The 18,342-nt window shown below is 54.5% G+C and overlaps 1 protein-coding gene across 4 annotated transcripts in view; it reads right to left on the bottom strand.

Annotated features, from left to right (window-relative positions):
• Window positions 1-17,908, bottom strand: part of ADAR (adenosine deaminase RNA specific) — a 35,159-nt gene extending 17,251 nt beyond the window's left edge. Inside the window, exon 1 of one of the 4 annotated variants that reach the window (XM_059413846.1) lies at window positions 17,819-17,908. Coding sequence is in view for 2 of the 4 variants with exons in the window: in XM_059413844.1 (XP_059269827.1) it covers window positions 2,544-2,558 (15 nt within the window). In the remaining 2 variants the exon portion in view is untranslated. Of the gene's footprint in view, window positions 1-2,543; window positions 2,645-17,308; window positions 17,416-17,818 lie in introns of those variants that run through there. The other 3 variants (XM_059413845.1, XM_059413844.1, XM_059413842.1) reach the window with 3 other exon arrangements.
• Window positions 17,909-18,342: the final 434 nt, after the last annotated feature.

Here is an 18,342-nt window from a genome sequence, read left to right as displayed (position 1 = left end):
CTGCTGCTCCCGTGACTGCTGACGGCGCTGTTCTCCCCGTTAAGCAGGGCAGAGACCCAAGCCAGCTCGGCCGCCTGTCTTCCTCCCTCACCTCCTGCGTCGTCTAGGCAGTGGCTAAGCTCTACCTTGTCCACCCCCACCCCAGAGTTTCTCATACACGTTGTCTTTTTCCAGCTCTGGCCTCTAATTACTTCTCACCAGGCCACCACAAAGCCTTGATCTTTGTACCCGTACATTCCGGTCCAGTGGGCCTGACAGCTTCTCTACGGCCCCATTACAAGTCTGACCCTTTCCTTCGAGATCTCCTTAGAGGCCACCTTCTTCTGGAGACATCTGACTCAGCCCACGGGTGTTTCCTCTCCTCGAGCCCCTCCCTCTCACCTCCTACAATATCGTTCCTTTACCTCTGGTCACACCGTTGTGTGTGTGTGTGTGTTGGACCGGCACCTACACACGGTGTATCACGAGGCGATTACCAAGACGGAGTGTCCCAGAAAGGGTGCTCACGGACTCACTCCTGATATTCTCCATCAAGTGCTAATGGGGGGGACAGAGTCTACTTCACAGTGAACCCCAGGAGGCGAGGACAGTGTCTCAGTTATCTCTGTGCTCCCACAACCGAAGACAGCACCTGCCCTCAAGCTGATCCTGAACCAACATCTGCTGAATCAGTGACCGCGGCAACAAGCAGTTTCTGTCTCTTCGTGGTTCCTCCTGCCACCCTCTATCCCGCCCCCACTACACTGGTAGGGACCAAAGTGTATGTGGGCACAGAGGGGAGTGCCCAGCTCCCCGCTGAATTATGGGGACTTCAGGGATTTTCCCACTAGCTGTTGGAGGGACCTTGGTGGGACAATTACTTTGCAAAGTGGTAAAGTCAGCTTCCAGCTAAACGTATACTGCTGCTACTTGCCTAAAACCTGCAAAACATGTGTCTGTCTACAGAAGAGGAACTCCACAGATTATGACACACTCATGCCACAGAACAGCAGTGTGGTTTTTTTTTTTTTAAACAATGTGTTACAATCTATTCATATCCACCTGGAGAAAATCTAGCAATGACACAAGGCTGAATTAACAACCACAAAAAAGCAAGCTGAAGAACAGGTCGGCTCCAAGCTCGTCCTGGAAACAGAAGGAAAAGCCTCACCCTTACGTGCACCTGTGCGAACCCAGAGACAGGAAGGAAGGAAAGTCATGTGTGAAGGAAAGAATGGGTGTGTATTTGTTCGAATAGTTAAGGAACTCTGCAGGGAGATTATTAATTTTATCTTCACCCACAAGTCTCCTAATAGTGAAGCCAGAGCATGGTTTGCGAACAGCCCCAGGGAGAGCCACTTAAGGGAGTGAGAGGGAGCCCGTGGGAAGCAGCCCGTGGGGACCCTTCCTAGTCCCTCAACATCCCAAGCTACTTCAGGGCCACGCCCCATCCTGTTCACTTTCACCCAGTCTCCTACGCTTGGGATCCAGAGCTGAGTCGTCCCCCCCAGTACCATATGGGTTCCACTGAGTGATATATTGGTATGTGTGAAGTGAGGCTTTTGCTTCAGGCCAGGGGCCCCCCAATCCTTTGGAAGAGGAGAATAAAAAAAAATATGTAACTTTTGAGAAGGGAAGTATAACTTACATACATAAAGTTTATCCTTTTTGTGTACTCTGTGAGGTTGTTTTTTTAAAAGATTTTATTTATTTATTTGCGAGAGAGAGCGCGCATGAGAAGGGGGAGAGGCAGAGGGAGAAGCAGATCCCCGCTGAGCAGGGAGCCCAACGTGGGACTGGACCCAGACCGCCAGGATCATGCCCTGAGCCGAAGGCAGTTGCTTAACCAACTGAGCAGCCCAGGCGCCCCACACTCTGTGAGTTTTGACTGTAAGGACTCAAAGCACGACGTACAGCCCTGTCACTACCACCCACGAGGACACACAACATTTCCATCTCCCGGACAAGTTCTCCCGCGCTCTGCAGTCAGCTCCTTCCCCCACACCCAGGCTCGGGCGGACACCATCTGCTTCCCGGGCCCCCAGAACTGCTCTTCCCATGGTATCGAGGAAAGGGACCCAGGAGTACGCAGTCTTTTGAGCGCAGCCTCCCGGCCTGGCCTAGTGACTGGGGAGTTCCGCGGGGGCATCAGGAGCCCCTTCCCGTTTCTGGCCTGGGGCGGTCCGCCGAAGGGCGTCTGGGCTTTGCCAGGTCCTGGCAACGATGGGGACAGCTGTGCCGCACGCAAACCTGCTCCTAAAGGTAAGAGAGGCTAATTTTCGCTTCCCAGAAGCCTTAAGGAAGTGGGAAGGCAGCAGAGAGGGGACGGGGAAGTGAAGCCGGCTTCCCGGGAGCGCTAGCGCTGGGCCCCCGCAGAGACTGAGGGGCCGCCCCGACCCTCCCCCCGGCGCATGCCCTCCCCCGCGGCGCCGCGGGCCCCGCGCGGCTCGGCTCCGCGGAGTCAACAGGCGGGACGCGACCTCCGGGAACCGCCCCGCGCCCCGAGTCTCCGACCGAAGCCCCAGCGCACGCGGGGTCAGGGGCGCGCGGCCCGGCCGGCTTACCTGCCTGGGGTCCATGGCGCCCGCGACGCATGTCCTGGGCGGTGCCGGCCGCCCCCGCCCCCGCCCCCGCCCCCGCCCCCGCCCCCAGGCGCGACCTCCCCGGGCGGCTCCGCCCCCGCCGCGCAGACGCCGGGCGCCCGGAGCGCGGTAAACAGGCGCGCGGCCGCGGGGAAACGGCCCCGCTTCAATTTCGCTTTCGTTTCTGCGGAAGGACTTCCCTCGACGGGGCGCGGGGCGGGGCTGGCAGCGGCCGCCGGCGGCTCCGATGCCCGCGCGCAGGGCGGGCCCCGACAGCGCGTCCGCCGGAAAGCGGCGTAAGTGCAGGCCGGGCCCTGCGCCGGAGCGCGAGGGGCCGCTGCGCCCCCGCCCCGCGGAAACAGCCGGAGGCCCAGGCCTCTGCCTCCGGGTCCAGCACTGGTGCCTCCGGCGGTCGCGGGGCGGGGGGCAGGTCTCTGCAGTTGACGAGTCCCCACGGTGGACCATTTACGCACATTGCCAGCGTGTGAGAAACGAGCCAGAACGGACAACGGCAGGGCTCAGTTCGGGGTCCACACCGCTCGGGGTCCAGGCCGCTCCTCCTCCCGGCAGGGGTTAAGCCCTTCCCAAGCACCACCTCCCCCATGGCCCCAGCTCCGCCAGGTAGACATGATTCCCAAACGACAGATGTGGAACCTGAGGCTTGAACCGCGCTCTAAACCCAGGTCTCACTCTGCAGCGCCCCCCCCCCCCCTCACTCCTTCTTGACTTCCGAGAGGGAAACGCACCTGCTTTTCTGAGAGGCTTACACGGTTGCTCTGCTTGGTGCCAGAGATCAGTCCCAGGGATAGGCCGTCCCCAGCCGTCCCCAGCGAGAACCGCATCTGTGTTTTACCCACCTTCCTCCCCACTGCCTGTGAGATTCACCAGGTGGCCCTTCCCGGCCTGAGCTCCCGCAGGGGCTTCTCTCCACCATCCCCCCTTTCCAGCGTGTGACATCCCGATTCCACGTTTCCAGTGCAGTGCGCTTTCTCCGCTGTGCCTTTGCACATTTATTCCTTGGCCTGGAACGCACTTGTTCCACTCCTGATTAGACAGTCTTTCAAACCCTGCTTGATCAAGATGTCACCTCCAGGGAAGCCTCAGTCCACTCTGGCCTGGGGGGGTGCCCTTGGCCATTCCTCATTTTGTGCTTCTCCATGACTCAGCACCTACCCCCATCCTCCAAAAATGACTCGTCACCAAAGAGAACTTCCCAAAGCACCTAGTGAGCGCTGCGGAAGGTGGAAAACACTGGGGACAATGCCCCCCCCCCCCGCCCTGCTGCCGGCCTGGTGGGGAAAGGCGGCTGAGAATGGTGGCAATGCTGTGAATTACTGGCTTATGTATCTGCCCCGAAGAGTCTTCTCCTCCAGGCAGGAACAGGTGTAACCCACAGACAGCGCCCTTCACAGGGTTGGCTAGCTGACCAACAGACCCTGGGTAGAAAGAACAGGAACGTCCAAGGAAGAAACTGAAAAGATCAACAAACCTACAAAACAGCACTCAATACTTCTCACTGCCTGGGGGAAATGTTCAGAAGCCCAGAGACTTACTGCCCATCCCCCAGACAGGCACTTTGACCATCCTTGACCATGGGGACAGCCCAGGTGGGAGCTCAGCGGTGGCAGAACACTCCCGATCACCACAGGAAACCGGTTTACCATTATGGAGGAAGGTGTGACAATACACATGCAATTCTTAGCAATTCCACCTCCGGACGTGGCTGCGTGTGCGTGGAGCTCAGTTCCTTATTCCTAACAGCTCCCAGCCTGGAGGCATCCCAGAGTCCGTGAAAAGGAAAACGGATGAAGGGTGGCTTGTAGAAGGGATGACAGGATGTTCTACAGCAGCAGGCGTGACAGCGCTTTACCACACGCAACGATTACCGGGTAATTACCGAAACATGACAGCGGGCGCGGGAGGAGGTCACACGCGTCCTCTCTGGTCCGCAGTACATGAAGTCCCAAACCAGCGGGGACCGTTGCAGGCACTGCGTCAAAGCCAGGACGGGACTACCTCTAGGGAAGAAGGAGGGCCTCTGACTCAGAAGGAATGTTCCGGGTGTGGGTGACATTCTAGTTATTAACGTGGGTGCTGGCTACCGTTCCCACGGTCCACTACGTTGCACACTTGTGCTTTATGCACACTTGTGCAAGGATGTGCTACACTTCACCTGAAAAGGTTAGAAATCGCCACAAGCTCTCCCTACTGTTCTTCCAGCCTGTTCCTTGGGTTCTACTTCCCACGTAAGTGAAACGTGTTAGGTCTTACGTCTGTTTTCCTGCCTTGTGGCTAAACAATCCCACAGACTCTGCCCTTCTACAAGCGCGTCTAGAAAAGCCTCAGTCGCAGCCCCCACCACCACCTGCGTCCCTTTGGCCCTGACTTGGGATGCAGTGCTGCAGCAGAAGGGGACACGCACTCCGGAGGGTCAGTGAGAGCCTGTAAGGACACGGGCTCCCAGCCTCTGCCCTGACAGCACCTGGCTCCCCCCACCGCCACCCTGCAGCCTCCCACTCAGTGGTGAGGTGCTGATGTCACTCTCTGTCCTGTTCTCATGTAGGGACTCAACAAACTATGTGGAGCACTTAAAAAAAAAAAAATGAACCCAAAGTAACATGTCATTTGCAGAAAATATCAGAAAATGGGAATGAACTGCCCGCAATCCTCTGCAGTTAATTCGCCAGTGCAGAACTTTCCCGTGCCTCCTCTGAGCATAAAGGCACCGTGAACGTGCAACGCCCCCCTCCAGGGCCCAGGAGGGTCCACTTGCTGAGTTCCCCTGCGTGCGTATACCTAGAGCTCCTGGCCAGCAACTGCCTACCCCAGGGTTACCACCCAGGATACCGTGTGTGCACAACAGCCCCTCACTCCGCGATGCCGAGCTCGGTTCCGGGCCACTAGGGGCCCCCAAGCACCGGGAAGCATGCGTTATTTAGTTTCCAATCTCAGTTATCTTTGCTTTTAAATATAAACGTTAGTCTGGCTTTGAACCGATTCATTTACTCACGTATAACCAGACGGCGTGCATACTGACAGCGGTCCTCTGACCCCGGCGTCTCCTACAGCCAGACCTTACACGGGTTCGGGCCACGCCCAGTGGAACCATGTACGTCCCTTCCGGAAAGCAGACGCCTGCGAACTCCTTCAATATTTGCTCAGAGCAGCGATGCCTCAAGAACGTCCTACCTACAAGTGTTTGCTACTTAACTTGCAACATTTTATTTAAAAAGTAACAAATTACTAAGTTACTTTTAACTACTAGGCCTCATTTCAGAACAGGGCATACACAAAAATAAACTCCTGTTCTTTTTTTTTTTTTAAGGTTTTATTTATTTCTTTGACAGACATAGAGCACAAGCAGGGGGAGCAGCAGAGGGAGAGGGAGAAGCAGGTTCCCCGCTGAGCGGGGAGCCCGAGATGCGGCGCTCAATCCCAGGACCCCGGGATCATGACCTGTGCTGAAGGCAGACGGTAAACCCACAGAGCCAGCCGGGCGCCCCAATAAAGTCCTGTTCTTCACTCTTACTTAATCCATGACAAGCAAATCGCAGAGCTTCGGGGCGTGCCTGCACTGCCCGCCTCTGCTGTCAGTCCCCCTCAGTTCTTCGTCACTAGATTTATTGCTTCACTGGAAAGGCTCCCGCAGCAGCCGCATGAACACCGTCTCGGCACTCTCAGGGGCTCCCCGCAACGAGCCCACTTGCTCTGACAGCCCGTGAGGCTTCCCGCACGCGGGCTGGTGACTCGCTCGACCGCTGAGCTGCGCTCTGCAGCTGTGTCTGCGCTGACGCCAGGGCTCGGTCACCAGACTGGCTTCGGAAGCTATGGTAAGAGACGCCTCCAGGACTTGACACAGAGGTCTCCAACGGCCCCTGAAACAGCAGGAACCCACTGTACCCAATCAAAAGTGTCCAGTAATGAAAGAAAAGTGGTATTTACCAACCTTTAGCTGAGAGCAAGTGTTACCATACGTGAAAGATACAATGTTAGCAATAGCCAAACCATGTAAGAACACTGGCTGCCAGGCCAGTGCTAAATATTTCACATGGAAGTTCAAGCCATCAACACACATTTAGTCTTCTAGAACCCCAAAGATGACCTTCTTGTGACTTTATGCATCAAGTCCAAACTCTCTTAATCTGCCTCTCCTATGTGAGGCTCGCCAGGCACAGGGCGCATGACTGCTTGCTGGTCTGGCTACTGGCCCAGACTGGGGCTCCTCGGAGTCAGGGTCCGAAGGGGGGACCTCCCATTCTCTCTCGCCTTCTCTTCATCCCTGGGGCCCGGCCTGCGAGTGGATGGGCTTAGTCCCAGCTTCCTGCAGGCATAATGCCCCATCTCCATGGTCTGCAGGAGGCAGAGGGGCAGGTGCGGCCCGGGGCTAGGCAGGCTCAGCCTCTGCCCTCAGCCCTGCACGGTTCCCGGGTGAGTAGCCTAATGTCCCCAATAGCCAACTGCTGAACAGCCGTTTGCCAGGCGGCCAATTCCTTGAATGACCAATTTACTAAATAAATGATATGCTGACTTTACTTTTTTCTTTTAGCTCTCTAGTCTTAACTGAGCAGTTTTTAATGCTGTCTTCGTAACAGTCTTAGAGGAAATGTGCTCTGCCCGTCTCCTCTCCCAGCTGCCGTAGAGCTAGATAGAGACTGAGGAGGACACTGGGGACGGGAGGAGGGATGGAGGCTGTGGGACTCGCGCAGAACTCAGCGCACTCTCGGGACCCTGAACTGGAGCATTTCCAGGTGTCCACAGTGTTATTCAAAAAGGGAATGAAAAAGGCTTTTGCTATTCCTAACATAGGTCTTTAAAAACATTTTCTTCAGCATTGACAAGTTCACAAACATACCAGCTACACAGAGTAGGAGCCGGTGAGAAGACAGAGAGTTGAGGAGGCTGACCTTGCAGACAGGAGTGATGCAGACACAAGGCAAGAAACATAGGCAGCACCCAGAAACTGGAAGGGGTTCTCGCCGAGAGCCCCTGGTGGGAGCGAGCCCTGGGACACTGTGACTTCGGCCCAGTGGCAGAAATTTTGGATCTCTGGCCTCTGGGACTCTGCCGGATCTGAGGTGATTTGCCCCGCAGCTCTGGGGAACGAATCCGGTCCTTGATGGTCAGGGATGGTCTGGGAGCTCCCACTGCAAAACAAGCAGAGCCCTTGCCCTGTAGCCAGGGATCTGCGGATCCAAGGCACCCGGGGCAGAATGCAGACACGGACTGGCTGTCGGAGAGGACGTGTGCGCGGTCAGAGAAGACATGTGCGCAGCCCTAGCTCCACTCGCTAGCTAAGCCAACAGCGCACCTTTCCTTCACCATCCAGCAGAATTAGCATACTTTGTTTCATCTGAAAAAATAGAACAACAAACCAACAGCCAATATCGTATCTAAAATTGGTTAGACATTCCCACTAGAATGAGAAAATACGGAGGGCTGCCATTCTACTGTTATTTTATTTCTTCAGTTCTGAGATGCACCCCTAATATTTCTGATACTATAATGTGAATTACAACGTGTGGAAAATTTCATGTGGTAGCCCCCCAAAACTACTATTGACTCAGTAGCGTGTTCTGTGCTCAACTGTCTTGGAATGAAAGAAATATGGTATCAAAATTGTTTTAGAAATTCTAGCATATAATGGAAAACAGAAACATGAGATAAAAGTAAAAAAACCACAACAGATTATGCGCAGATAATATCAAAACTCTAATTGATTGCAGAATGAAAAACTTTTAGAGACCAAGGGCAGTCAAGGAATATGGCTGGATATAAGAAAACTATACAAAATACAACTTCTTCCTAATATGTAGGACAAAAATAATGTATTTTTTAAGAGCAAATAAAACATTTTTTAAAAAGGGGCAGAGAACATCCAGGAATAATCTCAAGGGCCGTGAGCAGCCTATGTGGGGAGAAGTATAAATTTCTGAAGAAGTCTGAGACAGAAGGCACACCCACCCCACACGTGACGGCAGGACAGTTTCTGGACGCCAGCAAGAGCTGAACGCAGAATGGTTTACTGCAATTTCTGAAGAGATTAGAGCAGTTGGGAGCATATCTGACCAAGTGACCGGAAAGAAGACAGTTACACTAACTAATTCACGGCCGTCCTGGTATCGAACAATAATGGAGTTACAGACGGACAGAGCAGAACCACATTCCCTAAACAGACCTAGTGTGTGTGCGGGTCCAATGTAGGCAGGGCGGCAGGAAGGAAGCCAAAAGCAGCCGTGAGGGGAGGGGGTGTCAAAACACGGAGCTCAGCCAATTCGTTGGCTTTTGGGGGGAAAAAAATCTATTTAGAGCCTTGCCTTATATTAATAAGCCAGAATAAATTACAAATGGATTAAAGGATTATCTGTATTTAAATAAAAACACTAAGAAACAAAGTCAGTATGTATGACTTACTTCATAGCAGCGGAAGACATCAGAAGGGAGAAGGGCTCTGTTCACTGTAGAGAAGTCTCGTACTTCAAAAAATATGACATTGTTTGAAAATATGTTTAAAAATGTATTAAAAAAACCAGGGAGGGAGCCACTGTTACAACACACAGGCAAGGCCAAGCTCATAAACACACACGTGAACAGACGCAGAGCTCACGGGGCCGGCACCGTGCTCCAGCCTTGCATCCCACTGTCACTGGGGAGAGAGGGACACTACTGCAGACCCCATGCTGCAGAAGGGGAAACTGAGGCAGACCAAAGCCACAGAGGTTGCTCAAGGTAATACAGCCAGCAGCTCCCAGAGCCAGGATTCCGACTCAGGCATTCTGGCTCCAAAGTAGGTGCCCTGGGCCACGACACTGAGCTGTCCCCGCTGGAACCGCGGCCAGTAACAAGACACTTGCCCACACACAAGTATGACAGCCTGTGAAACACTTGGGAAAACATTCAACCACACCCATAAGTAATGACATAGTACGGTCTATGTCTCCATTCACAAAATTGGCAATGCAAAATGAGATTACTCAGTGCTGGCTGGGGACCCGATGCTAACCTTCACAATCTAGCCTTGGACTCTAGGAATCCGCTCTGGCCCTACCCAGAATGTTCTCAAATATGATCCGGTCATCGCCATCTCCCGACCTTGAACCCGTCACAGCTACCCACTGGTCTTTGAATAAAGGCCCAAGGTCCTAGCAAGGTGTGCCGCGCGCCCCACTTCCCCGCCAAACCTCCGCTCATCAGACTTCACTAAAGTCACGTTCCATTCTGTTTGTCCAACGGCCGCAGAGCACTCCTGCTGCCTTGAAAAAGCCAAGTCACACACTGTTTCCTCCTCAAGCCCTGTCCCTACGCCAGAGGGCAGAAGGCATATAAAATTTATAGTTCCCATAACTGTAGGAGAATTTTCTTTGTAGTCTTTATCGCTACTTAAAAAGCTACACGTTTGCGCGATCGTTTGATTACTCATGTCTGTCTGTCCTGAGCACGCGAGCCTCATACGCCCGTAACCCAGCTCAGTGCTCTGGCAATGGAAGGTGCTCCGCAAACATCTGGGGGGTGAGCACACACCAATGACCGGATCAAAGAACGAGGGGGGGAAGGAAAGGAGAGGCAGACTCTCGACGACACCGGTGGTTAAGACCAGCGAAGGCGTCCACTGGTTTTTAAGGCAGCTGGACGTTGTGTGTCAAATGTCTCAAATGTTCGTAACCTAATAGTCAACAACAATTATTAACAATAATGTAATTTAGGGGCACCTGGGTGGCTCAGTCAGTTGAAGGTCCAAGTCTTGGTCTCTGCTCAGGTTTTGATTTCAGGGTCATGAGTTCAAGCCCTATGTTGGGCTCCACATTGGGCATGGAGCTTACTGAAAAAATTATAACTCTATTACTAGTCATGATTGATAAACGTAATAATAAAATCCTAAAAATCTACCTTGGGGAAGAGAATTTGAAATCCAGTATGAAAAGTCATGTTGGCTATAGCATGGTTTACAACAGGGAAAAAACTGAAAACAGCTTTAATGTCTCCAGCTGGAGACATGGTCATGTGGATTCTGGAAGAGCCATGGATTCTACAACACACAAAAGTGGTATTTACAGAGTTAACACCATGGCAAATGTTTAAATCATAGTAAGTGAACAGAACAATTTTCGCTTCGGAAGACAATATACAGAAGGAGCAGGGCTTGCTGACCACCTGCCCCACAGTTACCCTTCCTCCCGGAGACAGCCCGCTTCCCCGAGGCCAGACTCCTCCCCAGATGCAGAGGGCGGACTGTGCTGAGTCCAACGACCTCTCTCAGCAATTCAGCTTTTCTTGGCAATGACACGTGGCAGTTTTGGCCAAGAACACACAATAAGCTGTCTGGGTTTCTTGTGGCAAAGGTCCCTTGCCATGGCCAGGCAATGCCCTGAGATGACAGAGTGCCGGGAGGGCTGGGACCCTGCGGAGGAGCCGAGTCAACCAAGGCCGGAACCCATGAGCCCATGGTGAGAGCACCACGGCACCGCGTGCGTGAAAGACGCCGACCTGCATGGACGGGTTGGATTACCAGGACTTTCACTCATTTCTTAGTCTCCTACAATTTTCAATTTTTCTGTTAGAAAGTATCTATCACCCCCAAAATAGGGGGAGTCAGTAAGAATGAAAAGATAACTACAAACGGCATGAAACTTGCCCTTACGAAGCTCAGAGCCTGGTCACGGAAGCAGCCGTGGAAACACACGATTAAAACATCAATGCGGGGGGCGCCTGGGTGGCTCAGTGGGTTAAAGCCTCTGCCTTCGGCTCAGGTCATGATCCCAGGGTCCTGGGATTGAGCCCCGCGTTGGGCTCTCTGCTCCGCGGGGAGCCTGCTTCCTCCTCTCTCTCACTCTCTGCCTGCCTCTCTGCCTACTTGTGATCTCTGTCTGTCAAATAAACACATAAAATCTTTAAAAAAAAAAAAAAATCAATGTGGTAGCACTGTCAGACACCACAGACCCCCCGCCGCCGAGAGAGCTAAAATGAACAGAGTCCCAGTCTCTCAACCGGGTGAGGACATGGAGCAACTGGAACTCTCACATGCTGCTGGTGGCAACGCGAAACCGAGTAGTCACCGTTCCGGAGGCTGCCGCTTCCTCCCGAGGCGAAGCACACGACCACCCTCAAACCAGCACCTGCACTGCCGGGTGCTTCCCGAGGAAGACACAAAGACACGGCCACGAGGAGCCGTGCATGAGGACGCTCACGGAGCCAGGGGTACGTACGACCCGGAGGGGGGAGCCGCCGCCTAATGGGTAGAGTTTCAGATTTGCAAGAGAGGAAGTTCTGGATGCTTCACAGTGTGAATGTGGGTAACGCGACTGCCCTGTACGCTTGAAAATGCTAAGGCCGTAAATTTCATGGTATGTGCTTTATACCTCAATAAAAATGAAGAAAAAAATATTCAGAGCTTTACTCCTGAAAGCCGTAAGCTGGAAACAAACCGAAGGTCCGTCCCATGGCGCGCGCGGACACTGATGCGTGTCCACGCAGAGGGCAAGAGCAGTGCGTGTTGTAGGATCCCACTTACATGAGGTTTTAGAGCAGCACAGCCAGTCCGTGGGGACGGCAGAGTTCTGGGGACAGGGATGACCAGGGAGGGGCAGGAAGGACCTTTCTGGGGCGATGGAAATGTTCTATTTTCCTGATCGGGACGGTGATTAAATGGGTATGTATTTGTCAGTATTCATTGGAACATTTATGGTCTACGGTACATAATTATATCATAATGAAAAAAGAGCTTTAGGGAAAGAGTGGGATGAGGAACTGGAAGGGGCTAAAACCATGGTCTTGGCTACCCATCGAGGAGCTGCCGGTGGGACGAGAGAGCTGCTTACAGCGGACCGGCGGCCGCAGATAAACGCTGCCTGTGCAGCTAAGAACACACAATTCTGAGAACCACACATGTGTTTCAACCTCAGCTGCATACAACAGGCTTTGACTTGTTAATAAGTTACTTTAAAATGGAAAAATATATGATACATACACTAGTGTAACATAAAATAAAGCACAGACCTTCATCTAATTCAAACTGATTTTATTTAAGACATTACACAATATTTTCATCAAATATTTTAAAATTAGAAAAACTGAGTATTAGCATCTTAAAGTAATAAAAAAGCAAAACATAAGATACTAGAATACAGAATGAAGAAAAAACATTTTAAAGCTTACAAGCAAAGCAAGAAATCAAAAAGTACAATATTTGTCTACAGAATAATGAAAAATGCATTTTGTATGTTTAATGAAAAAGCCAAAAGTAGATGGCAAACAACAAATTAGAAAAATATCCACAGCAAATAAAGTTGTTTGTTTTTATCATGAGCAAATATTCAGGTTTTTTAGGGCATTTGTGTAATTTATTTAAAAAAATAACTTAAATGCAATTAGGTGAATAGAGAAATAACTGAAAATTTAAAAAATAGAAAAAAAATGGTAAGCACATGCAAAAAGATTTCAAACTTAATTATAACAGAAGATGCAAATTAAAGCCAGACAATGTAGTGAAGCTTTTCCTTTTTTAGGTGAAGTGCCCAGTCCTGGGGTAGGCAGGTGGGGACAGGCACCAGGAGCGCTGGGCGTGGCAGAGGACGTGGGGCTCACTTTTCTGGAAGTGGGTCAGGACCTGGCCTGCTCTGTGCCCCACAGCAGGTGGGTGGAGGTTAAGTATGGGCTCACACGCTAGCCCCTCCCCCAAATCTCCACCACTACCAGAACTACTGGTCTGTGTTAAAAGAAGAAACAAAAGGAGTGGCTGTGGCATGGACGGGTTCCTGGGGGAATGCACAGCAACCCCAGAGGACGGATGCGCTCTGTGAGGCCCGGGGCCCTCCCTGTAGAGGATGACCAGCACCCGAGCAACCCTGTCCTGATGGCCGCCCCCACGCCCCTGGCTGGGTGGCTCCGTGTCCCCGGGACCACTGGTGGGTGCAGTGGAGGCACCCAGGCCACGGGAGGGGAGAGAAGGCATGTGGCTGGGCACGCAGAGCAGGGAAGCACTTGGGTGACAACCAGACGACCAGACACATGGCGAGATCTTATGTCCGTACCGTGTATACACACCTGGGTACGTAGATCTAATTTCACTTCTTCAACGGCCGCACTAACCCCTCCCCGAGAAGGAGGTGTACACCTCTGGGGGGTGAGAGGGGCTGCACAGAGGGGTCTCACTGCTCACGGAATTTTCTAATTGGGATTTTTTTTTTCAAAGATTTTAGGTAATCTCTACACCCAACATGGGGCTAGAATCCCCCCGCCCTCCGCATCCCGAGATTAAGAGTTGCCTGCTCCTCTGACCCAGCTAGCCAGGAGTCCCTCTAATTGGGATTTTTTTAGACTTTCTTGAGTGTTTTGGTATTTAAGAAGAAAAAAGAAGTTTTAAAGTTCACAACCCTTATTCCCAAAACTCCAGCTGAAGAATGAGTTATTTGTAAAAGGCTTAGACCAGTGCCTGGTACACTGTAGGTGCTCAAATAAATGTTTTAAAAATAAATGCCCCAGGAAACGGACTCAAACCATGGGAAGAACCTCCACACACAAACCGTCACGGTTCAGAAAGGGCTAAGCGTGGAGGGAAGCACTTCCACGTGGCTGCTCTGCGGGGCCTGAGTCTTGGCGTCCGCAGGGACCTCGGGAGTGCCTCTGCCTTTCCAGGGGGGCCCGCGGTACCGGGTTACAGAATTCACAGTGAGAACGTGGTCTGTCGTACAGACTGGAGTCCTCGCCAACATGACATCAGTGTTTTCTCCCTGTGGGTAGATCGTCATTCATTCATTTAATAAACATTTATTAAGCACAAATATGTGCAGGCACTGTCCTAGGTCCTAGAGAAACAAAATTCTTCTCCTCATTACTTTCACAAAGCTGATGCTCCAACGAGGAGAGACGGGCAGTCAACAAACCACAGGTCTCAGCTGGTTCACGTACTTTAAGAGGAGGAATAACACCAACCCGGGCTGGGAGTGCTCGGCTTTACAGCAGGGCTCTGTCCGGGTGTTTACCCACGAACAGGAGAGAAGGGGCCTAACTCACTGATGGGGGTCCCGGACGGCTCCCGGGAGGCAGTCAGTCGGATGAAACTGGGGGGGGGGAAGGGCGGCTGCAGCTGCCACACGGGAAGGGTTAGGAGGCTCAGGGTCAGAGCCACGACAATGGCAACAACTCGACAGACACACAAAATCAGGGCAGTTCGCTCCAGTCAGAAGGCTTTGGAAGGGCCTCAGAGAGGCGGGCTAAGGGCGTGTGCGTGCACACGCACACACAGTGGTCACCCCGTGCGGTGATGGAGGGATAGGACCGGGCCTGTGACACAGCCCTGGCCAGCCACGGGATCCCTGTCTCTAGTGATGCCGCTGTCATTAGTCTACGATGCGGATGAGGACCCTACAGTCACCGGCTTGGGGCTGCCGGGGCTCAGCTTTTTCAGCATGTCTAGAGAAAGCAGCAGGAGAAAATGAGGCAATAACCAAAACGAGACACAGAAAGGGCAGGGCAAGGTCTTCCTGACATTCCTTCAACCTTAGATCTAGCCAGACCTGAAGCTCGTCTCTGGGTCTCCCAGTTACGTGACCACAGGTGGCTGGGGGACTCTTTTTTGTCATCAGTTTATGGTTGGTTTCTGCCATTCGCAACTGGACGGACAGACCCTTTTTTTTTTTTTGCGGAAAGAGATTCGCTGTGTACGTGGCGGTGATGGGGCACAGGAACAGGTTGTGGGAGACGCTGTTCCACTAAGTCTGATAAAGACAGTGAGATGGGGACTCCGAGGCGTCCGGGAGGGCAGAGAAGCAGCAATGACAAGTCAGGGGGGGGGGTGCGGGGTCTAAGTTACAGTCTACATGGATGAGTAACGTAAACCTGTGAGTTTCTATAACCCACTCCGGGGCCCTAAGTCATCTTCGGAGAACACGGAACAGCTGATCACAGACACCAAGGACACCTCTGTTTGAAACCAGCTTACCGTCCCACATGGATGCACACCAGCCACAGGTCTCGACCAAGTCATAAATGTTGCCACAAACTTAACATTTTGAACTCTTTACCCTACACCAATCACCCAGTGTTCTCCAGAAAACTTAATTCAGGCAGCTAGACCCATTACAGTCCAATTCTAACAGATGTTAAAGCAAAACACACTGCTGTGTGGTTTGTAGCGACCTCGAGAAATCGCTACAGACGCCCAAGGCTCGGACCCTCTGCTTGCACGTTTGAAAACTCAGCTGGTCCCAGGTAATAACAGCAGTCTGTTCTGAAATATACCTTCTAATCTTTAAATCCGTGAATAAGAAAGATGCTCGTATAACACCGTTATTGTATAAGAACAGCTTAAGGAAGCCTTCGTGTATTAAGCAATGAGTCTCGTTCTGGCAGAAATAACAATACCTCAAGATTTTTTATTCTTTCCGAAGGTAATTACCAAACACCTACTGTGTGCCCACGGCCCCAGCACTGTGTGCCCGTGAGCCTTTCCTTTTCTCTGGGTGAAAAGGCCAAATCTCGGTTCACATCTGGATACTGCTGGGTACAAATGTAAAAGATAATTTATCACTGAACAATTTGAAATATTCTTTGAGCAAATACTGGCCCTCTGAGCTCTGCCTGTGCCTCCCTTGTCCTGTGACCCCAGGTTCAAGTGGCTAGGACTCTAGTCAAGCCTGAGAAGCTTGGATTCCAGTTCCAGTTCTGCCACTGACTAGGGCCGGGATTTTGGCCGAGACTTCTGCATCTCAACAGTGGGGATACGCTTATTTATTGCACGGGGTTGCTGAAGGTTTTAAATCAGTGGATGTAAAGTGTTCTTTTAAAATTATTATTATTTTTTGTTTATTTGAGAATGAATGAGAGAGAGAGAAACCATGAGAGGGGGAGGGTCAGAGGGAGCAGCAGACCCCACTGAGCAGGAAGCCCGATGTGGGACTCGATCCTGGGAGCCTGGGATCGTGACCTGAGCTGAAGGCAGACGCTCAACCAACTGAGCCCCCCAGGCGCCCTGATGTAAAGGGTTCTGTACAGAGTCAGGCACGTAGCAAGTGCTCAATAAAGAGAAGCTATAATTAAGTGAGGCGTTCCTCTCTTTCCAGTTGTAAAATTTTATGCGGTCTTCAGTGGAGAGATTACGGATTTTGAGATTCCTCCGCCCACCATCCCCCCAAGTCGGCTTCATCACATCTGGCAAAATAGCAAAGACCCAAATAGCAGAAAGTTCCCCCGTCTCCATCGGCTGTACCCACGGGCAGCCTTCAGCGAGAGCAAGTTCAGGCGTCTGGGTCCCCTGCCCTTACCCGTCACCGCTGGACACTCCAATTCTGACAATACCCCTGCCAGGTCGAAGGAACGACCTCATCTGGTCAGTAAGGCCCAGGAGTTCAGTAAGTCACGGAGCGTTACACCGACGGCAGACCGCAGACCTGACCCCCAGGTCCACGCCCGCTTCCACTCCTCCGCCGCCTCCCAGACAGCGCGCGACTGCTGGTTCCTCGGGGGCTCGGGGGCGACGGGAACGCGCCCTCCCCGGCAAGGCGAGAAGCGGCAGCGTCGCTCGTCCGCCCCGACGCCCCTGCGCCCGGCGCTCCCGTGACCTCCCCGGCCCCCTCCCCGGCCCCCTCCCCGGCAGCAGCACAGGCCCGCGCGCGCGGGTCCGCGGGCCGGGCAGCCCAGCGTCCGCCGCCTCGGCCCAGCGCCTGCGGGGGCTCCCCGCGCCCAGGGACCGGCACCCGGGCGGGAAGGCGAGCCCCCGCGTCCGACCTCCCGCGCGGCGCCTGCGGCAGCCTTACCCTCCGGCGCGGCCCGAGGAGCCGCCGAGCGCACGCAGGGCGCAGGGCCGGGCGGTGACGCAACCAGGCCTCCTGCAGCACGGCCCGGCCGGGGCTCCGCGCGGTGGCCGCGACCCGCAGCGGGCGGTCCGCGGCCGACGCCCCCGCCTTCCCCCGCGGGAGGCACGCAGGGCGCGCGGGCGGCCCCGGGGCTGCGGAGCGGGCGCAGGCGGTCCCGGCGCGGAGGCGCGGAGGCGCGGGGCGGCGCGGCCCCGGACCAGCCCCGGGAGCCCCGCGTCCGGCCGCCGTCCGCGCCCAGGCCAGCAGCGCCGGGGGTGCCCAGCCGCTGGGCTCCGGGGACACGCGCGCCCGAGCACCCGCGCGCGCCCCCGGGCCCACAGGCGCGCCCACGCGGGGCACGCGCCCGGACGCACGCGCACGCACCCCCCCCCGGCGCGCGCCCCCCGGCGCCCCCCCCCCCCGGCGGCTCGGGTGGGGAAGCGGGCGCGGAGAAGGGAACTAGCTCCTTACCGGCTGCGCGGATCCTCCGGGCCACGGCCCGACCCCAGAGGCTGCCACGGCCGCGGACCCTCCCCGCCCGCCCCACCACGTAGCCGCCGCCGCCGCCGCCGCCGCCGCCGCCGCCGCCGCCGGGAATCAATGGCCGGTCGCCGGGTGCTGACGTCACGGCGCGCCGGGCGTGGGCGGCCCCACGTGACCGCCGCCTCTTTTGTCCGCCCGGCGGCGGCGCGGCTGTGGCTGCGGCTGCCGTCGGGGCTCGCCGGGGCGCGGGTGCGGGGCTGGGGAGGCGGCCGGGGAGTCCGCGGTCGCTCCCGACGCGCTCGCCCGGGGCCTGGCGCGCTGAGAGGCCCGTGGGCTCCGGAGAGCCGCGGCGCAGGGGCCTCGTCCCCGGGCCGGGGCGCTCGGACGGCTCGTTCCGCCGTAACGCGGGGCGCCGGGGGCTCGGGCGGGGACGGCCCGCCGCGCTCTCCGCTCCTGAGCTGCGCCCCGCGCCCCGGCTGCCCCGGCAGGAGGCGTTGGTGGACACCCCGTCC

This window comes from Mustela nigripes, chromosome 10 (genome assembly GCF_022355385.1).
Source record: "Mustela nigripes isolate SB6536 chromosome 10, MUSNIG.SB6536, whole genome shotgun sequence".
Lineage (NCBI taxonomy): Eukaryota > Metazoa > Chordata > Mammalia > Carnivora > Mustelidae > Mustela > Mustela nigripes.
The sequence above is the reverse complement of the archived record's forward strand: the minus strand, read 5'-3'. Positions and strand labels throughout refer to the sequence as shown.